Here is a 2718-nt window from a genome sequence, read left to right as displayed (position 1 = left end):
AGAGCATTTCTCCACATTCAGAGCTGGCTTTGCACAAGAACTGCAGACGTGCCCAAACCTTTGCAGCATGCTCAGAGCTGTGCAGCTGTCTCCTTCCTCAGCTCCTTCCAGATTCAAATGCAAATCAAATTTGATGGCCTCAGTCTGTAATTTCGTGCTGTGCTATCCTCTGCTATGAACATTAAGGAAACTAGAAGTGTCTTTGCCATCTATTTTCCCTTTAAATCGGTGGCAAGATTTGCATTAAGACCAGATAAAATCCCTAAATGGGAATCTTCAGGGACCGTGAGATTTTTGCAAAGTAACTTTGCAAGAACCGGGATGAAAAGTGGGGTTAGCAGAGCTACAGATGAATTTGGTGCTTGCCTGGGAACCTGTCCCTGCCAGGGCCAGTTGGACCTGGGCTGCAGGGTTCTGTGCCCGGGGATGTGCAGGGTTCTGTGCCCAGGAATGTGCAGGGTTCTGTGCCCAGGGTTCTGTGCCCAGGGCTCTGTGCCCAGGGATGTGCAGGGTTCTGTGCCCAGGGTTCTGTGCCCAGGGATGTGCAGGGTTCTGTGCCCAGGGTTCTGTGCCCAGGGATGTACAGGGCTCTGTGCCCAGGGTTCTGTGCCCGGGGATGTGCAGGGTTCTGTGCCCAGGGTTCTGTGCCCAGGGATGTACAGGGTTCTGTGCCCAGGGATGTGCAGGGTTCTGTGCCCAGGGTTCTGTGCCCAGGGATGTACAGGGCTCTGTGCCCAGGGTTCTGTGCCGCAGGGCTCTGTGCGCAGGGTTCTGTGCCCGGGGATGTGCAGGGTTCTGTGCCCAGGGTTCTGTGCCCAGGGATGTACAGGGTTCTGTGCCCAGGGATGTGCAGGGTTCTGTGCCCAGGGTTCTGTGCCCAGGGATGTGCTGTTCCCTCCCCCTCAGAGGGAAAGCTGGGGGGCACGGGTCACTCACAGCTCCCAAACCCTCCTGACATGCCGCCGCCAAACGGCACCGCTGGAAAATGAGAGCCAAGAGCAGAGAGTTCCAGCATCAGCCCAGAGCTGCAAAGGCCGCCATGGAGCAAAGCAGGAGCAGCCCGGGAGCGCTGCAGAGCCCCGTACTCACTGTTGGGGTCCACGTTCTCGCAGAGCTCCGTCTTGGCCTCGCCGTTGGGGCGGTCGCTGGGCTTGTGCGACAGGCGCGAGGACATGGTGGCCGCCGTCACCACCGCCTTGAAGCTGCGCTTGCGCTTCTGCACGTTCAGCTCGGGGTGGAAGATGATGATGTAAACCTTGGGCATGTAGAGCATCCCCAGCGCCACCGACGCGCTCAGGTTCATGGAGATGGTGAGCGTGGTGGTTTGGATGTAGAGCTGCGGACAACAGACACGGGTTACGCGCGGGGTCACCGGGCTGGGGCTGCTCACACACACACAAATACCTGCTGGAAAGGGATTGTAACCTGTTTCCATGTGTTACACACCATGGCAGGGGCTGCAGCACTTCACACACTAATAAGTACCTGCTGGAAAGGGATTGTAACCTGTTTCCATGTGTTACACACCATGGCAGGGGCTGCAGCACTTCACACACTAATAAGTACCTGCTGGAAAGGGATTGTAACCTGTTTCCATGTGTTACACACCATGGCAGGGGCTGCAGCACTTCACACACTAATAAGTACCTGCTGGAAAGGGATTGTAACCTGTTTCCATGTGTTACACACCATGGCAGGGGCTGCAGCACTTCACACACTAATAAGTACCTGCTGGAAAGGGATTGTAACCTGTCTGCATGAGTTACACACCATGGATAGGGGCTGCAGCAGTTCAAACATAAATACCCACTGTAAAGTAATTTTGAACCAATTTGCACACATTACACATCGGGCCTGGCCAGCCTGCAGCACCTCACACACAAACACCAGTTGTAAAGGAATTTTTAACCACTTTGCATGTTACACACCACAGGCCTGGCCAGGCTGCAGCAGCTCACACACACCCCCATTTGACACCGATTTTTAACCAGTTTGCAATGCAGATGGGGGAGCTGAGACCTTTGCCCTGCAGCCACCGTGATGTCCCACACAAATGCCCTGCCTGATCCACCAACAGCCTCAGTGCCTGAGATTTTCAGGGGCCTCAACACAGTTCCCACAGCAGGTTCCCACTGGTTTGATTGTGATTTATGTAATTAGGGCACCCTGCAGCAGCTGCTGTGCCCCAGGGGGAACTGCTCTGACTGGAGCTGCCTCAGCCTTGGGTCCAACCCTTCCCCTCCATCCTGAGCCCAGCAGCAGCTCAGGAGCTGGGTTTGATTTCTCCTGCTGGGAAGGGGTTGAAGGTGAGATGATTATTTAATCAAAGGGGTCTCTGGCAGCACCTCCAGAGCTCCCACCTTGCAAACGCTGATGGGAGATAAAAGGGAGGCAGAAAAGAGCGTTTGTAGAACAAGGAGGGATGAGTGACACACAAAGCTTCTCATGACAAATGGGAGCAGCCTAAAGATAAGGGAAACTAATAGATATGCTTATTATGCAGAGCCTCAGTTTTATGTGTTTTATCTCTGCTTTGTGGTTTTACCAGTCAGACATAAAAATGCAGTTTACGTGAAACTATTTCATTTCTTATTTCACTTCTTCTGATAAATTCTCGGGAAGCATTTTAGATGAATGCAAATGGGTGACTTAAAGTACAAAGGATCAGATTTAACTGACAATGGGACTCTAATAACTCATGCGTGCCTTTTACAGCTG

At 53.2% G+C, this 2718-nt stretch overlaps 1 protein-coding gene across 1 annotated transcript in view; it reads right to left on the bottom strand.

Moving 5' to 3' along the window:
- The window catches only part of GRM7 (glutamate metabotropic receptor 7), a 111346-nt gene that overhangs the window by 18664 nt on the left and 89964 nt on the right, over positions 1-2718 (bottom strand). Inside the window, exon 8 of the mRNA XM_031061632.1 lies at positions 1090-1336. Within this exon, the coding sequence (XP_030917492.1) occupies positions 1090-1336 (247 nt within the window). The remainder of the gene's footprint in view (positions 1-1089; positions 1337-2718) is intronic.

This window comes from Geospiza fortis, unplaced genomic scaffold, assembly GCF_000277835.1.
Source record: "Geospiza fortis unplaced genomic scaffold, GeoFor_1.0 scaffold128, whole genome shotgun sequence".
NCBI lineage: Eukaryota > Metazoa > Chordata > Aves > Passeriformes > Thraupidae > Geospiza > Geospiza fortis.
This window is presented reverse-complemented; position numbering and strand designations above follow the sequence as displayed.